Source organism: Trichosurus vulpecula, chromosome 4 (genome assembly GCF_011100635.1).
Source record: "Trichosurus vulpecula isolate mTriVul1 chromosome 4, mTriVul1.pri, whole genome shotgun sequence".
Lineage (NCBI taxonomy): Eukaryota > Metazoa > Chordata > Mammalia > Diprotodontia > Phalangeridae > Trichosurus > Trichosurus vulpecula.
The window spans coordinates 171,565,987-171,587,868 of record NC_050576.1 but is presented as its reverse complement, the minus strand read 5'-3'; the positions used below and the strand labels follow the sequence as shown (position 1 = coordinate 171,587,868).

Genomic DNA, 21,882 nt, shown 5'->3' with positions numbered 1-21,882 from the left:
CAGTAATTTCCCCAGGTTGGATGACAATCGTCTACCCTTTTGTACTTCCCACTTTCTCCTGCACCTAGGTTGATCCGTTCTCCCTAAAGGCTGAGCTGTGTGAAGAGGGCTTAGGTCTAGGACATCCCCTGGAACAATGAGAGTCAACAGAAATAGGGGTTCTTCTGAGCTCCATTGGAACCAGGCCGATTTGCTGAGTGTAATCCAAGCTCACACAGTTCAAAGCAAAAGTCATAATGAGACACGGCTGGATGTTTCTCTGCAGTTTATCAAAAGCAAGTTTATCTTGTCTTTGCTGACCTTTTGCATCCGGCCCTCTGGATTAATTTGTTAGTGAGCACCATGCTCCTGCTGAAGTTCAGAGGACAGCAGAAGAGATAAGCCCCTCTTTTTGCCTGCCCTTTCTGGGCCCTTCCCTTGTATGGAGCCTGGAGCCTTTCTGGCTTTTGTTCTTCAGATCCCCAAGAGGAGAGGGAGAATATGCAGCTTTCTCTGTTAATTTGGCATAACCCACAGGTGATAGGAAGGCCCACGGACTAAGCAGAATAATGCAGAAATAGTGAGGAGCAACATGATGTAGTGGAGAGAAGTCAGGAAGACCAGGGTCTGGTTCACCTCTGACATACTGAAGTCATCTTAACACTCAAAGCTCCAGCAGTTTTCTCAAGGAAGGCGTTCTTAACCCATCTTTGTGGTATGGACCCCTTTGGCAGTCTTAGTGAAACAGACTCTTTCTCAAAAGAATGCGTTTAAATGCATAAAATAAAATACATAGAATTTTGATAGAAATATAAACATTTTTTTAAGATTCACAGATCCCCAGACTAAGAACTGCTTTAAGTTGTAGAAAAGGTGCCAGTCTGGCATCTTTGGCATAGAAATTGGCAGAGGAGACTTTTCTCTGGGGACTCTCTATGCCAACAAATCAAGGTTCATTCAAACACATGGATACACACATGGAAAGGAAGCATAGTCCTTGCCCTGCAGGAACCCCAATCTGATGAGGAAGCTCACTGTTCTGTAGAGAAAACCCCTTTCCTTGCTTCGAGTCAAATAGCTCATTGGAAAGAACATTGGACTTTCAGTCAAGAGAGGCCTGGGTTCAAATCCTCTCCCTAATACTAGCTGTGGTCCTATGAAATAGTTACTCAATCACTGTGAGCTTCAGATTTGTCATCTATAGACTGGGAATAATACCTGGATTTCCTAAATCATGGGCTCAAATGATATAACAGACATATCTAAGGCATTTTGTAACCTGTTCAGCTATTGTTGTTGGTCGTGTTTGTCCTTCGTTTTCGAAGAGGACCATGACGTCAAGGAAATGGTGACATGACTTGCTGTTGACTTTGATTTGAGTGAGGGAGGGCTCACCAGCCTCACTTTCTCCTCCAGGGCCATCTGGATCCAGTGACCAGATATTCATCAGGATGACTGGAGATGGCCCCAGATGCAATGGGAGACCCTGGCCCTTTTAGGCCCAGGGCTTTTCAGGTTCTCACTTTGAGTGAGGTAGGCCCATTCAGTGAATAGGCCTCTTTAAGAAGCCAGTCAAGGGATGGCCCCTTTAATTAGGAAAAAGAGGGAAAAAAATCAAAATGGGAGGGGAAGACCCTTAGGGTTACTAGTCAAAAGAGAAATAGTTCCCATTGACATTCACTCTGAGTCAGGCAGGCCCCAAATTATAGCCATTAAGTGGAGTTTGGGCAGGGACCTACTGTGGTCCAATCTATGAACTTCAGAGTGAAATGGGAAGGGAGGGAGAGAGGGAAGAAAGAGAAGGAAGGAAGGGAGGACAAGATTCCTGCCTTCCTTCCACTATTAATTAAAACAAGACAGCTCTGGCCCTTAGGGAGTTTCTAGTCTAGTAGGGGAGAATGGCATCAGAAATACACAAGATTCTTTTTTTTTTATATTATGCACAAACTCATGACTAAGCATTAATGTTTCAACAGCTCTCACCTTTGTTGCATCCCTCTCTTTCTCCATCATCAGCCTTCCTGTCAAAGCCAGCCCTTGCCCCACAATCCTCCATAGGATTTCTTCCCAGTTTTCCTTTAGTGGATTAGACTCAGAGTTTTTATGACATACACATAAGATGCCTATGCCTTTATTAGGATGGTGGGGGGAGGAGGTATATCTGCTAAGATTTAAGCCTAGTTCTGCCCTCCTGAAGGTCATGATTTAAGGGCCATAATACAATCAACTCAATTTTTCATACTGATGGAGGGGAACAGTGGCAGAATCCAGAAATTATTTTTTATTTGGCATGAGAATGCATTGTGTAATTAATTATGGTTTTGGCAGTAGATTTGCCTTCCTAATTATGTTTTGCATGGACTGATATTCAAATTAGTTTGCAGTTCCTGAGCACACATTGGGTAGTGAATGGGATATAGCCCAGAAACATGCTGGAGGGTCAAAGAGAATCTAGCCTGAGATTAAACCTTGGCTACAAATAGTCTACAAAGTGGATAATTGAGAGTTGATAGTAATGCTGACCTTACCTATTGGGGAAATGTGAAACCAGTCCAAAAAGTAGAAGAATTGAGGCTCTGGCTTGATCCCTAAGACACTTGGACCCTTGGGACCAGCTCCTCTGGGAATTTGAAGGGCTCTATAAACATTCCATCTTCTCTCCCCACCCTTAGGATCCACCCTTAAGAGTGGATCCAAAAATCAAGTGCATACACCTCAGAATTGCCAATGCCTTCTGAGAGATTACCCCCGCCCCCTTCCCTTTACAGTCTCAGCCTTCAGGCTTTTGCTTATGGTACACTTGCTCTGATACACATGGCACTGCTTAAGGAAGAGATGGAAATATTCTCAATGCCAGCTGTTTACAGTTTTAGTGGCAGGATGCCTTCCTCAATCCAGCACTATGGCAGCTCTGTCCTTCCAGGCTCCTTTATACTGCTGCCCTGCCCCCATTCCCTAATGACTCGCTCAACCCAGCACCAAGCAGAGCCAAGTACAGATAGTTGCCACATGATTTCCCCTAAAACCCTGGAGTGAGAAGAGACCTTGAGATGACCATCTGGTCTGGCCCTCCCGCATTGGACAAATCAATGTGAAACCTCCCAGAACAGATGTATGGCCTTCTCTCTGGTCTTCAGGGGCAAGGGCTCTGCTCCACCACCACTGTCTTTCATCCTCCACTTGAATGTTTTATCTTGTGATGGGTAGGAAGTCCATTCTTATGTTCAACTTAAAACCCTTTTAGTTTTAATTTAAGCCTATATCTGCTCAGTTTGTTCTCAGCAAACATGGAGCATGATTGATTGTCCTTGTCTCCAGTCAAACTTGTCACAGATTTCCAAACCACGAATGCTTTCCAAAAGCCCAATGAGCCAATGGGTTTCTTCTCATTGGAGGTCTTCAGGCGAAGGCTGGATGGCCACTAGCTGGGAACATTGAGGAGGGGAAGAGTTGAGTTAGGCAGCCTCTGGAGTCCCTTCCAGCTCTGTGATTCTTCACCTTAAAAATTCAGATTATCTACCAAAATGAGGTTGATGGACTAGACTGATCAACTATTATGTGCCAGGCCCTGGGGGTATGACTATAAAGAGTAAAACAATACCTACTAGCAAGGAATTTACATTCCAAGAAAATGAGGCAGAGAGGTGAGCAACAGGTCTACCAGCCTAATTGTTCTTTGCTCACACTTCTGATAGATGAAGAGTTCTTTCCCTGGTCCCACATTGGTAGAATATCGAAGACCCAGAGGCATGGCAGGGCTTGGACAGCAATCAGCTAGGGTAAAACACTATGATAATGGAAAACTGTTTGTTCTGCCCACTAGGAGAAGAGTAACCCAGCTTTCCTTGAGCCCCTAGACTCAGAGAGACTCACAAAGACTAGAAGGGATTTCAGGGTATTGTTTCCTCTCTAGAATCAGAAGCATAAAATCCAGTTTTTAAACCTCTGAACAGTTAACACAATTTAGGAAAGCCAATGTCCCACCACACCTGACCTTGCTCAGTTCCAGATTCTGGCCCATCAGTCTCTAGAATGTGATTTTGAAAGTAATAATTAATAATAACATTTTATAGCTCTTTAAGGTTTATGAAGTGACTAACATAAGTTACATTACCAGTCAACCATGTCCACTTTAGGCTTCTTGCCCCCTCTGCATCCCCCTCCAGCCCCTCCATGGATGACTGAAGATGCCTTGGAATTTTAGATTGTAAACTTCCTGAAGCCAAGGACCTTGCTCTACTGACATCCCTTTAAAGATTCCTCCCCAGGTGGCTGCTTTCTGAAAGTCTGGGCACATCATGCCCTCCCTTTCTCCCCATTTCTATTTATACAATAATGGCAGGAGGTACAGAGACCCCAGGGAGCCAGTTTTCAGGTAGTCAGCTCTGTGTTCAGTCTGTAGTGTTAAATTGACTCTTGGTGAAAAGAAAATTACCTTGTTTTTAATACATCTCCACCATGGGAATGAACAATGGCTGACACTGCTTTTTATGGAGAAAAGTAGCTGTGCCCGATTTTTCTCTCTCTTTTATTAAACAGGGTAAATTGTATTCATTTTAGAAGAGGGCTTTTTTTCTTAAAGCAGCGTGGGGTTTCCCCAACTGTGTCTCTGGGGGGCATTGTTAAGGCAAGTTAAGTCAACAGGCATTTATTAAGCACCTACTGTGTGCTGGGCACTATGCTTAAGCATTGGTGATACAAAGAAAGGCAAAAATAACAACCTTGTAGTAGTTTTTGGAGCTGAAAGAACAGTATGTTTCCTACCCAAGGAGAAGTAAAAGGGGGAGGTGCGTCCATCATTTGTTTCTTGAGTTACACTAGTAAGTCACATAACTTACCTAGGCCTTTTCCTTCATTGTAAATTGGGGGAGTTGAATTAAAAGACTTCTGTCCCTTCCAGCTCCAGATCAATGATAAAGGAGTGAAGGAATTCACTGCCAGTGATCTAATGATTCTGGAAAGGTTATGAGCCCCTCTCCCAGCTGCCTGGAGAATGCAGGGTTCCATTCCCTGCTCTCTGCTGGACCATGATCTACTGGGGAAGCAAGGGAAGTGTTAGAATGATATAAGAGATCCAGGCTGTCCACAGTTGGACCAAATTCCTTTGAAGCCGCCTTGGTAAAACTAATAATTGTACCTCACATTTACATAGCCCTTTACTTATGGGCTTAGAAAGTTGCCTACGCCAGTGGTGTCAAACTCAGATAGAAATGGAATCCACTAAACTAAACCATGGGCAAGCAGGTGGTGCAGTGGATAGAACACTGGGCCAGGAACCAAGAGAGGAGGGTAGGGGGTGGAGAGAGAGAGAGAGAGAGAGAGAGAGAGAGAGAGAGAGAGATACACTCACAAATGTCATTTGAACTTCTGTGAGGTAGGTCTGGCTATTATACCAATTTTACAAATGAAGAAACTGAGGCTAAGAGAGGTATAGTTATTTTCCTACAGTTACTCAACTGGTTGTTATCCAAGATGAGATTGGAACGCAGGTCTTCCTGGCTCTAAGTTCAGCATTCTGCCTGCTGTACCAGACTGCTTCAGGATGTTTACTGCGTAACAGCACTGTCCCACCAGGCATATCCTAAAGTAGATGGTAGTAAAAGAAAAAAACATTGGTCCTTCCTAGTTATTACCATTTGGCAAGGAGTCATTTACAAGATGGCCTTGGTACCTGCCTCTCCCCACCTGTTCCCATATGAATCATAGTATGAACTACAAGCAGCAAGGCTAAGTGTTTCCTTGGCTTCTTTTGGCTGGGCTTTTTCTTTTAGACAGTTATGACATAATACATTCTGTTGGTCCGTGCCCCATTCTTGGTGTCATCAGTCAGAAGGCTGCCAGTGAGATGAGGTAAAGGCAAGCTTAGCCTCAAAATTAATTTTTGTGAAGCACACCTAGTAATAATAGTCATAATAACAATAGGTTTTAAGTGAGAACTCAACCTGCAATTTCAGCGATATAGTGATCTTTGGGGTGAGGAAGGCCCCTCTGCCAGAGCAGATTGGCACACTGCTTATGAGCTTAGAAAGTTGCCTAGGCCAATGGTGTCAAACTCAAATAGAAATGGAGTTCACTAAACCCAGGTGGTTCAGAGGACAGACCACTGGGCTGGGAACCAAAAAGACTCATTTTCCTGAGTTCAAAATCCAGCCTCAGACACTTACGAGTTCAGTGACCCAGGGCAAGTCATTTAACCCTGTTGGACTCAGTTTCCTCATCTGGAGCTGGAGCTGGAGAAGGAAATGGCAAACCACTCTAGTATCTTTGCCAAGAAAACCCCAAATGGAGTCACAGAGAGTCAGTCACGACTGAAATGACCAAACAACACTGTAGCAACTTCTGAAGTTCTACTTAGATACCAACTTTGTCATCCCATGCCGTCCCCACCTGGATTATGTCCTCTGAAAATCCATACTCTAAGTGATTAAAATATTGAGCAGAACATGGTCATGGGCAGGTAGGTGGCACTGTGGATAGAACACTGGCCCTGGAGTCAGGAAAATGGGCTTTCAAATCCAGCCTGACACTTACTAGTTCTTCCTGGGTATGTCACTTAATCTCCGCTTCCTCATCTTATAAAATGGCAAACTAAACCATACATAAGCATCCCTATGAACTGTCTATGTACTTACAAGACCACATATTAACATTTCTATGTTTCATTGTATCTTTATTTGGTTTACTATTTCCCAATTACATTTTTATGTGGATTAGGCTGCATTCTAGAGCTTTGTGGGCTGCATGTTTGACACCTTTGGCCTAAAGCATTGACAAGTTGAGGATCTTGAACCCAGGTCTTTCCAGGCTTCAGGCCTCATCTCAGTCCACTATTCCATGCTGCCTCACAACAAAATGTTTTGAAGTTGGTGAATGCCATTTGCATATTATCTTATTTGAGAATCATAAAAGCTATATGAAGTTGATACTAGAGATATAATTATCACCATTTTACAGGTAAGGAAACTGAGGCACATAGAAGTTAGGTAACTTGCCTGTCATCCCAGAGCCAGTCAATAAGCATTTATTAAGCACTTACTGTATACCAAGGCACTGTGCTAAGCACTGAGGATGCAAAAAACAGCATCCATTGAGGGAGGCAATGTACAACTGTTTACGTTTGAGCTATAGACGGGATAAATGGAAGGCAGTCTCAGAGGGGAAGTACTAAGAAAGAGGGAGATTGAGAAAGGCCAGCCATAGAAAAGGGGATATGAGCTGAGTTTTGGGGGCAGCCAAGAGTCGGAGATGAGAAAGAGAATTCCAGCCATAAGGCAGGTGATGGAGTATAGCATATGAGGAATGCAAAAAGACTAGTGAAACTGGATCGTAGAATACATGGATACAACTGGGATACAAACCGAGATTTCATGTTTTGGGTTTGTTTTGTTGTTGTTTTTAAACTCAGGTCTAACTATTAATCCGAAATGTCATCCCAGAGGCTTACTTAGAGCCTGGAGGAATTGGGGGTGAGGGTGGGGGAGGGAGTAACATGGATGTAATTAGAGCATAACCATGCAGTCTTTCTCCCAGCATCTGTCAAGGCTGATTTTAGGGAGAGTTTGTGGGAATGCTGTACCCTTTCTCTGAAGCTTCCCAAGCATCTCCCCTACCGAGGAGGAAAGAATGGAGGTTGGAGGGGGGGAGAGGGAGGAAATGGCAAGTAGGGTGCTGTCTATTTTGAGTATCCCCTCCCCATCCCGGCTAGTCCTCCCCAAAGCCTTCACGAGTCTGACTATGGCTAGAGGAAAGAATGATTGCTTCTCCTCTCCTTATCCCCCCTCCCCTCCCTGCTGGGAACAGGACTGGCCAGTTCCACTGCACAGATCTCCTTGGATAGATTGGGAGGCAAAAACCATTTCCATTTTCTGAAGCCCAGAAGAAAAAAGTATGTTAGACCAAGATAATGCAGCCTTTGGAATATCTCAGCTTGATGTTTGCCCCCTTGAGTGAGGAGCCAAATGTTATCTCCAAGTTTAATCTTTTATATTCAGAAATCCCAGGCTCCTTTGTTGGCCAGTACATTTCTTTTTCCAAAATAATCTATCCATTTGCTTTGGGCCTTTGTGATTTTGCTTCTTTTTCTTCTCTTTCTTTTTCGTGGGTATTTAACCTATTCTTTCCTCTGTCCAATTTATTCATTTCCCCAAAGGGGTCCTACTATAGACCTTCCTATTTGAGGGGCTGGGGGGCGGGGTGGCTAAATTACAATTCATGTCATTCAGCCCTGCTCTGTGACCTTGGACAAGTCACTTCCTGCCACTGGGCCTCTGGACCAGATGAACCCTAAAATCCTTTCCAGCTCTCATGTCTTCTGTTATATACCAACACCCCTACTCCACAGCCCAGGCAGGTTTCCTCTATTGCTTCCATTACTTTGAGTTGTCCTGCTAACTCCTCCTGCCTCTACACCTAGTTTGGCTCACTTCCCACTCTGCCCTGGACTGCCCTGCCCCCCATCCCTGAAGTGAAGATTGGGTAGAAGTATGTTTCCCTCTTGACTCCCACCAGCAATAGACTCCTCCAACCCTGAGACGTCAAAGGGAGGGAGGCAGGATTTAGAAATGCCCCCAAACCATATTCTCCCAAAGGCTGGTCCAGTTGGATTTTTCTTTTTCTTTCCTGATTGCTGCTACCTTCCAACAAGGTAGTGAACCAGAGAGGGGGCAAGTCAAGTCAAGAAGCATTTATTAAGTGCCACCTATGTGCCAGGGACTGTACTAAGTGCTGAGGATACAGAAAAAGGGGAAAAAAACCCAACCCCTGCCCTTAAGGAGCTCCCAATCTAAGATAACCATTTCTGAAAAGTGTTTTTTTTTTCTTTTCTTAGAGGTGGAGGAAATAGCAAAAGGGAGACAGGTGTGAGCCAGAGATCTGTGTGGAAGTTCCCATGACTCTTTATGAGATGAGCCCAGGCCTTCTGTTCCTTCCTTCAGCAGCTAGGGGTGGGACAGTCCTTCCCTAGGCTCACCCTATTCGTTTGCCCTTGCCTCCAACCCCCTGCCCCCCCCCCAAAAGAAAAGCAGCAGAAGGAAATACATAATTGAAAGTCTATTGAGAATTAGGGATATGGGGAGAGAGAGACCTCAGTGTTTACCTCCATTAACTAGGATTCTGGGTGAGGGTGAGGGAGGGGCCAGACGACTTCAGGGTGGGGTATCTGGAGTGAAGGGGACTGGAGGCGAAAGGGAGGGTATTGCTGTTGTCTTCAGTTGTCTTCCTTCTGCCCCACCTACCTGACAACCACAGGATAGCAAGACCTCAATCCCCTGGCATCTCTGTAGCAAAGGTATATTCTGAGCTCTGCTTTCTCTCTCTCTCTCTCTCTCTCTCTCTCTCTCTCTCTCTTTTTCTCTTCCCCCCTTCCCCTCTCTCCCTCTCCCCCTCTCCTTCCCCTCCCTCTTCCTTCCATCCTTGTCATCCAGGGGTGATTATGAGAAACCAGTCATTTAGATATAACATGCTTCAGCTCTGAACTGCTTTGCTTAGTACCCTCTGTATTCACACTTCTCTCTCTTCTTCTTTTAAAAAATAAAAACAAAAACAAAAGGGAAAAAAAGCAATCCCCCTTTTCCTTCTACCTAAGGAGGTGAGTGTGTGGGTGCCCTACAGAATCTTTGACTTTTCTGCTTTATTCCCAGCCCCCAGGCCTCCTCTCCCCATCCCCTCCATCCCCTGCTCTCCACACCTGAAGGAACTCCTTTGCTGTCATCATTACTGTTATTTTAAGACTCCCAAACTTTCCATGACATACCACATCCTCTGACCACGTTTCAGTGTCCAAAAAGACGTTCATGCAGTGCTCGAAATGGTGGGGAGGCGGGAAGAGGGAGAGGAGTGGATTGGGGGGTGGGGGCGGGGAAGGAGGTGGGTGAGAGATCTTTTTTTGTGTGTGTCTTTTTTTGATGCAGTATATCATCTAATGGATCCAAAACAAAAAACACAACCAAAAAAATCCCCCCCCAAATATCCACCCCCTCCCAAGATTTTTTTTTCTGGACACAATTTGCTTTCTTTGCTGTCCGTTTTAATATCAATATTAACACAATGTGTAGTCTAAAACTAGTTCCTTTGTAGTTTGCATGGGATGTGAATGCTGTCTCAACGTGCCCAGATTTAGAACAAGAGTGCATGAGCATCAACTCAGATGTGGAATAATATTTCTCTCTTTATACATATATATATTTATATATTTATCTCTCCTACATATCTCTATTTCTCTCTATTGTGATAATTCGGTGGGCAGCGAGCACCTCCAGTTGGTTGCAATAGTGTGTTGAATGATTGTTTTTGATTATCTTTATATTTTTGGAGCTCTGAGCTTCTTAGTAGTAGCCTGGGCTGACTATTCTTGAGTCCCTGCTGATGTTATCGCATGGCCTTGGTTGAGTGTTAGAAGTTGGGCCTCAGCTGTATTTTCTCGAGTGTTTGGCTTGTAATGAACGGTGCATGCCCGGCTTCTGGCCTCATACCCAGCTTTATTCTCTGCACACCAGTCCTGAATAGCTACAGTGCTCAACCGAATTTTGGCGCGCCCGCTTCCCCGGCAGGCTCCAACCCAGCGCGGCCAGGAGGCTTCCCTGGGGCCAACAGCCCAGGACCCGTCGCTGACCTCTACGGCCCAGCAAGCCAGGACTCCGGAGTGGGGAATTATATAGGCGCAGCCAGCCCACAGCCGGGCTCGGGCTTCAGCCATGGAATAGCTGTAAGTATTTGGCTTTTTTTTCTCCCACCCCTTCCTTCTCTCCACTCATTCTCCCCAACCTCTTTTGGCTGAGAGGGAGGGTGTATTGAGAGGATCTAAGGTAGGGAGGGGGTGGAACCAATGGGATGTCCCTATGAGATACCAAATTGGGTGAGTTTTCCTTTGCCCACCCCGGAGCAAGGAGCCTTTAAGAAACCCTCCCCTCCAAGTCTTATCTCTCCACTGGTCATCTGAGTTGGAACCTCACCCTTATGGCCTGCTCTTCCAGGGCAGCATCTTAGACCTGTAGAATCCCCATATGTACACCGCCCCGCCCCCCACCCCGGGCCTGCTTCACCCTGTTGTTATCGTTGGTGAAAGACCCAGGGGAGGTATATCTGGGGCAGGAGGGCTAGAAGGGGGGGTGATGGAAGCCCAGACCTATTTTCTAAGGTTTTTATGGTGTCCCTCAAGTTCTTTAGGCACAGCCTCCAGGAAGCCAAATGCATTTGCTATTTATGATGCTCTGTGGTTCTATAATCTAACTAATACAGGCAATGGAAATTTGCTTAACAAATTTGCATGCTGTTTTCAGATTGTATCGTCCTTCCCCTGCACTCCTGTGTGTGTGAGCATGAATGTGTCTGAGCCCGCTCACTTACTGCCCCTCTGTCCCCTTTCCTCCATTTTAGAGACAAAACTTTCTACTTCCCCCCCCCAAAAAAAGAAAAATTCAGCAAGATAGGGAAGTTACTGGAGTCCCAGGAAACATCTTCAGCAAAATCTAGGACCCATTGGGGGAAGTAGGCAGATCTTGTTGGAGACATTGGCCTGAAGAAAGAGGGAGACGGAATTTGGGGAGCCAGAGCCTGGGGGAGACCTGTTCCTTTATAGTGTGAGAATCACTCTTGCCATTCAGGAGGCCTTTCAGTCTTGACCTTTGACCTCTAGGTCCACTTTCAATTCCCATCTTAACGTCACTTAGGTAATGTGAAGCAGTAGTGCCGTCAAATAAGAAATATTATTATTCAACCAGCAGCTTCATCAGTTTAAATGACCAGCTCTCAGTGCCACCTATCTCCTCTGTTCTACCTCAAGAAAGAGAGGTCTGTTTGTTCTTAAATACTTAAGTGTTTTGACTTCTTCATAGACCTGCTTTAAAAAAAAAATCACCACACAACTTGCCAGTTTTTCGGTACTGTGGTGTCTTAAACCCCAGATGGAATCTCTAGGGCTATGGAAGAAAGTAGCCATCACCTGTGGTTTATAAGGCGCTGGCCAGAATCCACAGCCAGCCAACCTCTCCAACCCTCCCAATGTCAGTATCCCCGATCCCAATCCCATTTCCAAATTAGGCTCTCAACTTATCTCTCTGAAACAGCCAATGGTGCTTTTAGTTTTATCATTTGGGGACAGGGGTGCTCATATTTTTCCCCTCCCCCACCCTCCTCCTAATAAGAATGATGACTTTATTCCCAAGTCCCTCAAGGTGCGGTGTCTCAGAATGACACATTCATGCTAGCAACCACAGCTAGTCCCATTGATAATTCCTTTTCCCAAGAATTTCCCAATCCATTCCAATGTATAGCACCCCAAACAATCTATCTGTTCTAATGTATAGTGCACTCACTGATGACCTTAACAATTATGCAATTTTAGGGACCTTTGATTGCAACGGCCTTTACAAATGGATACCATTGAGCAGGTGCTCTTGTTGCCATCTCATTCTGAGGTATTAAAGTCTCTGCCATATATCTCTGCCTTACCTGGGAGTGTCCATACATGTATGGGAGCTGAACATACATATAAGGTCACACCCTCCCCCCACTCCCCAACCCCATCCACTCAATACTTTTCTCTCTTTGGACTTCCTTTCCAAAATCTTTTCTCCCCACTCAGTTTCAGTCATGCCCCTTTTCTCTTTCTTATTTTCTTCCCCTGCCTCCAATATATCTCTTTTCCTCTCTCTCTCTCTCTCTCTCTGTCTCTTTGTCTCTCTCTGTCTCTCTCTGTCTCCATCTCCTCTCTTCTCTTCTCTCCTTTTCCGCCTCCACCTACCTTCCCTTTTCTTTCTTGAAATGTAATCAAGACTATGGGAAACTGGAAGGAGATCTTGTGCTCAGCCATGTACCATGGGAGGGTTTGCTGGTTTATAAACACCAAGAGGCAGATCAGGAAAATGTGCCTGCCCAGCTTTCCCCAGGGAAGTATCCCTGTGGAGGGTGCAAGTGGTCAGGGACTCCTGTGGCCTGGAGAGGGAGTCCCCCTCTTCAGTTTCCAGACTCTTTCCATTGTTCAATGGGAATTCCACAGTTTAAAAACTGAACTTAGTGTTTTAGTGAAAAGAAAACATTTTTGCCTATAACTGGTGAGCAATTATCCAGATTAGAGCACTAAAACCTGAGCAAATTAAATTAACGACATCACCTGCCTAACATGGGTTTGGATCACTGCCAGTTTCCTAACCTTTTTAACTGAGCTCAAGTTAATTAAACATTTTTTTTTGAATCATGCAAAGGTGGGGAGGGGGGAGGGCGGGAGAACAGTGAGGGAACTTCCTGCCATCTTCACATTTGAGAGTAAATATTCGTCATTCTTAGGAAGACATCATTGAAGAGAACTCAGGCTTCTTCCTATGAAACCACCAAGGGGGTTTTCTGCCGCCATATTAGCTTAGGGGTTCGAGATATGCTAATTACACATGCCTCCCTTTTCACAGTGGTAGAGTACAGTAGTAGGGTGCAATTCTGAACAACTCTTTCCTGCAGCTCATGACGTGTGTTAGGATTTGATGGAGGGGGGAAGGAGGCTGGCGGAATGGACTTCTGTCATTTTGGCAGAATACCATAGTAGACACCAAGGGAGGAATGTGGTTATTTGGCAGCAAATTCTCTAAAGCCCCTTCCGCCTCTAAATCCTATGATTCTATGAACTTGCTGCTGGGTTGGCCCATCTATGTAATCCTTTGCTAGAGTTGTGAGTTGTTGGGAGAACTGAAAGGATAGATTTGCATTCCCTAAGGCTGGATGCAAAAGCTTCATTCTGCCTTTATAACATCTCCAGGGCTAGCCACTGAGTGGGGCCATGGTATAAGGTGGGTATTTCAATGCCCAACCAAGTGACTTGACAAAATGCCTTTCATTCAGCTAGATGGTGCAGTAGATAGAGCATCGGCCCTGGAGTCAGGAGGACTTGAGTTCAAATGTGGCCTCAGACACTTAGTAGCTGTGTGACCCTGGGCAAGTCACTTAACCTGGATTGCCACCCAAAAAAATGCCTTCCCTTTATTACATCTGCCCTCATGGTTTGGCACAAACATCACCTCAGCAACCTGTATGGTATCCCACTGGGAAGACAGACAAGGTGGACAATTGTATAGTAGAAAAGAGCTTTGGTTCTGTTGTTAAGAGGAGTTATGTTTGTATCTGAGCTCTTTTTCTTAGGGAAGTGACTTAACCTCTCTGGGCCTCAGTTTTCTTATCTATAAAATGAGGAGGTTGGACATCAGAGGTGCCTTCAGAGGTCCCTTCTAGCTCTGGATCTATGATCCTGTGAAAAATATTTCCACTTTTGCAGATGGGGGAATCTAAGGCACAGAGCAGAAAAGTATACACAGTCAGTAAAAGAAAGACCAGGAATCTACCCAGAAGGCCCCACAGGGCATGGGTATGTCTTCGGGGGCAGACGCTCAGAGGAACAAACTGAGCTTAAGAGAATTTCTGAGGTTCTCTAATGTTAGTGCTTGGGAGTGGGAGTGGCAGGTATGTGGCCAAAGCAAGCTTGTCCTTTGAGAAGAATATTAGGTAGAGGGGCAGAGGGGAGGTTAACAAAGTCATGTCAACTAATCCAGCTGCCCATGTGCCCCCCCCCCCTTTTAACCAAGTGAATAATATGTCTGAGTTTCCCCCTACCCACCATGTGAGTCCTGACACATTCATTGCCAGCCTGAGCCCGAGGCTATTAACTGTGTGAAGAGCTGCTCGCAACTAATTAAGACTGATTTAGGGACAGAGGAATAGAAGCAGTCACAGGAGATTGAGGAGAGAAACCATGTGGCTGAGAGCCCCGAATTATTTCAAGTCTTTGTGGAGTCAGATGAGGGCAGGACCAGACCTTCCTTAATCAGGCTGGGCCAGATAGTGGTAGCCAACATCCCCTGCTGCTTGTACTCCCAAAAAGGGATGAGGCAGTATCCCAAATCTACTCACTCCTTCACCCTCCTCCTAGTTCCCCGTAACGCCTTATGGCTTTTTAGGGGCATCCCATACTGCATAAATGTCTCTCAGAGCCCATTCTCTTTTGGTGATAAATTTTCCTTCCAGAGTGGAGTGGTGAAATCGGGGAGAAACATGGAGCTTGGCAGGTGTGGGGGAGGGAGGGGAAAGAGAAGAACTCCAAAGAATGAACAGAGAATAAAAGACTAGGAGGTATTGCAGGCAGGTCACAAGCCTTAGGACCAAAACAGTAACCAGCTTTTAGCGCCATCTGTAAAAGGCAGGTAGGTGGTCTAGATTTAGGCAAATGGCCCAAAACAGGGAAGAACAATTAGCAAGTCCACAAACCATGATTCTGTTTCTGCTACTGTAGTCAAAGCTCAAAGAAATTCCTTTTTGAGTGTTGTGAGCTTGGCACCCTGGCATGAAACATAGCTCTTATGAAATTCAAATATGCTGGTGGCTGCAAACGTATTTTCATTGTTACCTAGACACATATCTAGCTTTAGAAATAGACATATACGCAGAAACGTTATCAGTGAGTGTGTTTGCTCTTCCTCTTATGTAGACGTCAAATATAGATTCAGAGAGACCCTGATTTATACATAGTGTCTTCTTATTTCATGGACTGTAACTACCTTCCTTTGTCTGCATCGCTAATGGCCGCCAGACCTATATAAAACATACCCTTTGAATCAGGCCAGCAGGAGTGGCCCACATCCCCCCAAATCCAGAGTAGAAAAGAGGTTCCCAGCTTGTGAGATGAGGACAGCTGGAGGATAGGGGTGAGGGGTATTGACTGATTGCAGAGGGTGGTCCAATCCAGTACCATAGTGTACTGCTGCTGTCCTGTGGGCCTCCACATAGTGGTGAGAAGGGGATGGTCCTCAAAATTTGTAGAGTACAAAGGGCTCCTCATACACACAAAAGTTTGAGAACCACTGACCCAGACGCCTGATTACACACATAAATGGTGACATGAGGCCCATTTCCCTGACACTTGATGAGTGACCATAATAAGCCACTTCTGAAAGCTCTGTGTGAAAAGTAGCCCACCTGCCAGTAACACTTTTCTCCCCAAACCCCCACCCCTCTCTGTGTGTTCCCATTCTGGGTGTGTCTGTCCTCTTCCTTCCAACAGAGCATACCTGGATGTCCAGGCAAGACTGGGCGAAGTTTCTGAGTGGCCCTTTGTTTAGGTGATGTCTTCAGACCTGGACACCTCCAGCCTCACTCCCCACCCCCACCCCCACTGGAGATGGCTCACTTCGGACTGAGGGTTGAATTCAATCTCATCATCTCATGAATCTGCTGTACTATATAAGACAACAGCTTTTAAAAATGTGTATATAATCCATGATTTTTGTGGGTTTTTTTTGGTTTTTTCTTGATGGCTCCCCTTGTCCCATCCTCACCCCCACATCCTTCCTTTTAAATATCTTTGAATCACATTTGGTAGTGTTTTTGACATAGTCTAGTAGCCTCGTCGCTTTAATATGTAGTTAAAAGCTAACCATAGTATAACTGTTATATTAAGGATTTTACTTTCTTTAAAAAAAAAAAAGTTTCTTTGGTTGTGATTTTTGGTTCTGTTCCTGCTTCAAGGATGCTGAGATGGTAATGGGACTCTCAACCTTTTGGTGCCCATTCTGAAACTGTACAGCTTTTCAGGTGGAATTTTAGCACACTCTGAAATTCGAAGTCGAGAAGCACTGAGCTGGAGTTGGGCATAAGAGTTTCTCATTCGCATTTGTAGAAGCGAGATCATAGCTTAACTAACAGGCTCTTTAGCGATTCATTTTTGTGACGTCTCTTTGTTAACCTAAGTATATCTATTTTCGGCAATAAGGTGAGGACGACAACATTTCGGCCGTCCTTCTTTTCTATAAGTGCTTTTTTCTGTTGAAAGAGGTGATATTATAAGATTTTTTGAAATTGTGAATTCTGGAGAAAAAAATAATAAGTGCTGTAAATACAATTCCATTAACTACATAGAAACTATTAAGAAAGAGAAAATGGAAAAAAAAATATTTTTGTGAGGGACTTAGTCCCAGGCAGTTTGATGATCCATGGAAAGAAACAAAAAAGGAAACTAATTTTTTTTTTAAAAGAAAAAAGGTCAATTTTTGAGTTTTAAGGTCTAAGAACAATCAGCTGCCAGGGCTGCCCTTGATGAAGTCAAAAAGAACACAGTTTAGCTCTTTTGTCAGTACATTAGACCTAAGAATTCTACTAGTGTCACACCAGCATACTCACTGCTCCTTTGTACACAGCTTCCAATGAACAGTCTAGTTGTATTTTTTAATTTAAACTATGAAATACTGCTTTTCCCGAGACTTTGAAAAAGATAGCAATGTTAATATTTAACGTATTTAAAGTTCAAAGCACACCTGTTTGGCTTGGGGGAGGGGGGGAGGGCATATTTTTTTAGTCATTTAAAAAATTAGATTCGTTTTTATCGTCCAATCATTTCAGCTCCTCCAAGTGTCGCCCAAGACGCTTCCCTCATTTCTCCCCTTCCTCTCTCTCTCTCCCCCTCCCCCAGTCTGGGGCCCTTGGGCCAGGGATGGCTAGTCCTACATTATTGATACCTTTATCCATTATTCTTTCTATTAACAAATTAGGAAAGCAAACTCTTTATGTTTTTTTTTTAATACCTCAGTGCTGCGAGTATCACCAGAGAGGCTAGGGAAGATATTTTGTTTTGTTTTTAATTTATTGTAGATGTAAACAGAATTAAAACATTTTTAAAAAGTATAAACATCACTGCACTGTGACTGGTGGGAAAAACTGACAATTTCCTGTTTGCACATGTTTAATATTTGGCTGTTATAATATATGGTCCTCAGTTGGGGAAAAGATACTTATGATGAAGGATATTTTTTAATTTAATTTTTTTAATATTGGTAAATAGGCCTGCAACAGCTACTTAGAAAAGTACAACTCAGTAGATGGCATTAAACAACAATGACGCCAACAACATACTGTAGTGTGAATATATTTTTTTCTTTTTTTAACGTGATATTGACAAGTTTTATTAATATTTTTTTAAATTGTTACGTTTATAAATTTGGTACTCGAGGCACAGCCAGTATGAGACACTGAATGCGACATTTATTATAAAGAGCTGCTGCACTCCTATTTTTATAAATGTTACTAATGAATAGACTTACGTAGGCATTCACTAGGCAGGGTAGCGCAAAGGCATCTTCAAGCAAGAGGCGCCATGATGCTGAATGAAAAGGAAGGAAAAAAAAAAGCTTTGGGGTTTTTTTTTTTTCTTTCTCAGTTCTGATTAAGTAAACAAAATGAATCATGCTCTTTGTTTTTCCAACATAACATTTTAGGGTTGTTGTGGGTTTTGTTTTTGTTTGGGTTTGTTTTTTTTTTTTGTGGGGGGGGAGGTTCTTTCTTATTTTGGAACAACCAGGTTAAGTATAAAATGCTGGACGCTTTTTAAATATTGAGACTTGATCAAGTAATAACAATAAAAGTAGATGGTTCTTTAAAAAAAAACATACAAAAAAGCAAAAACCAACAAAAAAAAACGACATAAAAAAGGAAGTCAGTTCCCTGTGATTCAATGTCTGTGCCAGGGAATTTTTTATTAATATTTTGTCCATGTTGAGGATGTACTGTACAACCATTTGTTTTCTCTTCATTCCCTGTCACCTCATAGATGATTCTTTGTTGACCATTGTCTGTTAATAATGTATAAAATGGCTATCTTGTAAGCGTGCTGTCCTGATACTAGTGTAGTAACATTTTTTCTCCTCTTTCTTCTAGTACATATTGGTAGGTGTATTGTAATTAAGGTTAAAAAAAATTAGATGTAGTTATTCAGATTTAGGACCAGTAAGGATAGAACTTTCTCTTATTTAAGAAAACAAAATGCTAATTTTGGGGCAGTTTTTTTTTTCTTTTTTAATTGTCTTCTTTTTTAATTTTAAGGTCAATTTTCTTTTCTTCATTTTTTTTTCTTTATTTTTCTTTTCTTTATTTTTCTTTTCTTTTTTTTTCTGATCTGATGTGGTTTCAACTAACCAAAGGTCTCACAATGTTAAAATGCTGGCAAACTCCCCGGCATTTTGTAGATCCCCGCCCCCCCCCTTAACTTTCAAGGGGTCTGCCATACTACCTTAAATGCTAATGCTAGATATGCAAAACTGGATTTTTTTAATTTATTTTTTAAAAGAGGGAGGCATGGTATATTAAAATGATTTTACTAAGAGAAAAAATATTTTTTTAAGAATGTTCAGAAGAAATTGATAATCTGTGTGAATATGTTTTAGATGTTTATATACCTTTTGAAGAGACCCAGTAGCCCATAGCACAAATCTTGTGGAATCTGATATGTTTCAATGTGGCTACCTAGGTTAAGGTTCACGTTAGTCCCCCCCGCCCCAATCATCTAGAAGTCCATTTTGAAAGATTTTTGTAAATTATTTTAGCACTGATGTTCAGCCTCGTCTTTGTTTCAGTTAAGCTCAATGGCGACCTGGGAACCACCTTTTGTGGGGGAGAATACCATTTGGGCAGTCAGTTCTCCCTCTCCCCCAAGTTTGGGAACTAGCCACTTGTGTGACACTCCAGCCCGTAGTTGGGCAAGTCACTTCACCACTTTGGGCCTCAGTTTCCTCAACTGTAAAATGAGGGGTTTGGACTGGATGACCCTTCTGGGCCTTTCCAGCTCTACCATGCTATGGTTCTATCAGTCTGATTCCATCTGCCCAGGCCCCCAAGAGCACACTGTCTCTCAATGGGACAGCTCCTGCACCCCCAGTCCTGTCCCATCCAGAAAGGGCAGTATTTGAGAGGACAGAGTCCCTGCTCTTTTCTCCAGGAGCATTTTGAAAACATGAACAAGCCCAGCCTTCCTCACCCCACCCCAACCCCCATTTGCAAACCAAACTGAGCACATGGCTCCCTCCCCACCGCCCATTGGCTTGATTCAAACGAAGCCTGACCTGGCCTTTGCATTTTCTATCCTTCATAATGTTCGTTTTAATTTGAACTTTGTAGCTTGGACTTTAAGGTAGCATGGCTCTATTGCTGTCCATTTAATTTCTCATCTTACAGCAATCCACAGCCAGTAAATGTTACACACATCTTATTAGACTAGTTCAATCATTGGGTAATTGTTGGTTCTAATGACCTGAAAGGTGTTCAGTTTTTTTTTTCTTTTTTGGTTTTGGTTTTGTTTTGTTGTTTTTCTTTTTTTTTTCTTTTTCGTTGTTCTATTTTTATTTTCTGGCTAGGAAAAAAAAATTACCAACCTATTTTGATCTTTAGTGCAAGCGAGGGCTAGGGACTTAGCCTCCACCTCCACCAACCACACTGTTTCATTCTGCCATTCACTTACTTACTGCAGCATAATCAAGAATAAAGCAATATAGTTTACTACATTTTTATTAAAGGTCAGCCATGCTTTCTGTATTATATTGCATATGAAATTGTTTACAAAAAAAACACTAACTCATACTTATCTTTAGTCTATTGGAAATGGCACGCAGGGACAGAGGGAATTTGATGGGGGGGAGAATATTTTTCTTGAATGTGCCTCACAGGCCAAGATATTTTCCCAAGGAAGGGGATAGCAAAGGATCTGTGTGGGGAGCAAAAGGGAAGGAGAAGCAGGCACATTGGAGATAGATATACACTGGCGGGTCCTCCTGTCCTCATCCTAATGGCATGAAATACGCAGAACTCAGCTCAGCCCGTCTCTTGGGCACAGACACTACATGAGGAGATCTTCTGTAAGTTAAGCAATACTTTAATACTGTAATAAGTTTGTTTTTTTTTTAACCAAATACACACACACACACACACACACATATGCACACACACAAAAACAAAACCACCCCATTGGCAGAAGGGCCCTTCATCAAAGCCCTCTGGCCAAGAGCTACCAAACAATCAAAATGGATCGTCTTTGACCGAATTTCATTTTAGATCGGGGGAGCCGGGTCAGGTCGGGGTAGGAGCAGGGGAGGGGACCGGGCTAGACAGACAAAAAAGCATCAGAGGCCTCTCCCAGCGGCTCTCTGTCACTATATTCTGTACATACTGTCCCATCCCATGTGGAATCTGTGAGTGTCATACTGAGTATGGTGGGCCAGCGAACCCACTGTTCATGGTGTATTGTAAAGTCGAAATTCCATGTGTATTAGGATGCAAGGTAAAGCATTTCATGTGGACATCGATGTATCTAAATAAAACTTTCCCCAGCACTGTGGCTGACCTCACCCTTACTTTTATACTTTAGTATGAAACTGATGAGAACTTTGGTAGTGAGTATTTTTTTTATATATATACATATATATGTATCTATATATATATATATCAAGCATCTTTCAGGTCTTTGTGTGTGGCTTACTTAAAGCCCTGTTGTAAAAACTACTATGTGGATGGCAGTCTCTCACATCTCAGATGTGGAAAGTATAATTTTATATTTGTATTTTCAAATAAATAAGTTTGTGAAAGGTTTCCATCCTCTACTGTGGTCCAGAAATCAATGTGTTTGTCTGACAAAAAAATAAAATAAAATAAACTGTTTTGAACAGAGGCGTTTGGTTCTTTTTTTTTTTCTTTCCAGGGAACCAGCCAGTGTTCTCTCTCTGAGGCCTTGGGGGAGAGGGAGGGAGAGGGGTAGGTGATTTTTACCCTTGTAGAAGTTCTAGACCTGTTCTAGGTCACTGGGAGCCTGAGTAAAAAAGAGGCCTGTTCCTGCCCTCAAGGAGCTTCCATTCTAATGAAGGAGATGAAGGTCTTATGCTTCAAGAAATCGACTTCACAAGTACAAGATAGGGAGAGGCATAGTTAGAAAGCAGAGTGTCTGAAAAAGATTCAGTGGGCTTAGGTTGACCTTAAATCCAACAAGATCAGTGATGTGACATGGTAGCCAAAAAAAGATAATATAGTCTCTGGCTGAATTCAGAAAGACAATATTTCCAGGGATAAGGTGATAGTCTTATCATCCTCTGCCCTGTTCAGATCACGAATATATAG

The 21,882-nt window shown here is 43.3% G+C and overlaps 1 protein-coding gene across 6 annotated transcripts in view; it reads left to right on the top strand.

The window, feature by feature from the left end:
- Positions 1–21,439, top strand: part of MSI2 (musashi RNA binding protein 2) — a 525,661-nt gene extending 504,222 nt beyond the window's left edge. For 3 of the 6 annotated variants that reach the window (XM_036754986.1, XM_036754984.1, XM_036754982.1), the window contains 3 exons: positions 10,473–10,681; positions 12,320–12,392; positions 16,016–21,439. In XM_036754986.1, the coding sequence (XP_036610881.1) occupies positions 10,473–10,681; positions 12,320–12,361 (251 nt within the window). In that variant the 3' untranslated portion in view covers positions 12,362–12,392; positions 16,016–21,439. The remainder of the gene's footprint in view (positions 1–10,472; positions 10,682–12,319; positions 12,393–16,015) is intronic. The other 3 variants (XM_036754987.1, XM_036754985.1, XM_036754983.1) reach the window with 1 other exon arrangement.
- The last annotated feature ends 443 nt before the right edge of the window (positions 21,440–21,882 follow it).